The 906-nt window shown below is 42.3% G+C and overlaps 1 protein-coding gene across 1 annotated transcript in view; it reads left to right on the top strand.

Moving 5' to 3' along the window:
- The first annotated feature begins 413 nt into the window (after window positions 1-413).
- Window positions 414-906, top strand: part of LOC107577651 (GDNF family receptor alpha-like) — a 1,763-nt gene continuing 1,270 nt past the window's right edge. Inside the window, exon 1 of the mRNA XM_016263702.1 lies at window positions 414-670. Coding sequence (XP_016119188.1) covers window positions 414-670 — 257 coding nt within the window. The remainder of the gene's footprint in view (window positions 671-906) is intronic.

Genomic DNA, 906 nt, shown 5'->3' with positions numbered 1-906 from the left:
GCTGTTTTAGAACAGAATTATTTACCAATACCGAGTGGCTAATGGATTTTTCTTCAAGTAATAGGTGATTGAAATTTTACATTTATTGTCTTGTTTTATAAGTAGGCTTTAATGTAATTTCCGTACATAAACATGACCAAAAGAAGGCTTTTATTAAGCAGTTAAGCATAAATAAATGAATAATCATAAAAAGCTACAATTAAGTGTGCCTCCTCTATTTTAACGTCCACAAGCCGCCACTGGACATGGTAAGTCCTTAGTCTGTTTGAGCACCTTTTATAAACTCATAATTGCATGCATGCTGTGATTCCCTCATTATACACTCTCATACCCTCAATCCAGTACATCACACCAACCGATCCTGTCTTGAAGAGATAGTAGCTTGTCTTGGGGAGAAAGCCTGCAACAGCTGGATGGTGCCATTTGTCCAGGAGTGCAACGCTTACCAATGCAACCCCAGCCAGTGCAGAGAGGGACTTAGGCAGTTCTACTCGGCTCTTCCTCACAATGTGGCTGAGAAACTGGTGTTCTGTGACTGTGACAGGGAAGACCAGGAATGCCAGCAGATGAAGGCCTCTCTACATTCTGGATCCTGTGTGAGTGACCAGTCGCATACACCCTGGACCTGCCTGGAGGCTCTGGACAGCTGCTCTGAAGATATATTGTGCAGGTTAGCCCTGAACATTGATGGCATAGCATTGACAAAACTATTTGCAGTAGGATATGTTTATAGAACATCATTTCTATCAACCAGTTAAAGCCCAGGTCATTTTTTTGCGAGGCTGCATTTGTGCTTAACTGGTTTGGGGGGGAAAATCACATTCTTCCTCTTAGGAAGTTTCCTTTGGCACTATCAACTTTGGCTTTTACTACTGCTTTGGAACAGCATCTATTGTGGTAAGCGCT

The sequence above is a fragment of the Sinocyclocheilus grahami genome, unplaced genomic scaffold (assembly GCF_001515645.1).
Source record: "Sinocyclocheilus grahami isolate Dianchi unplaced genomic scaffold, SAMN03320097.WGS_v1.1 scaffold6744.1, whole genome shotgun sequence".
NCBI lineage: Eukaryota > Metazoa > Chordata > Actinopteri > Cypriniformes > Cyprinidae > Sinocyclocheilus > Sinocyclocheilus grahami.
This window is presented reverse-complemented; position numbering and strand designations above follow the sequence as displayed.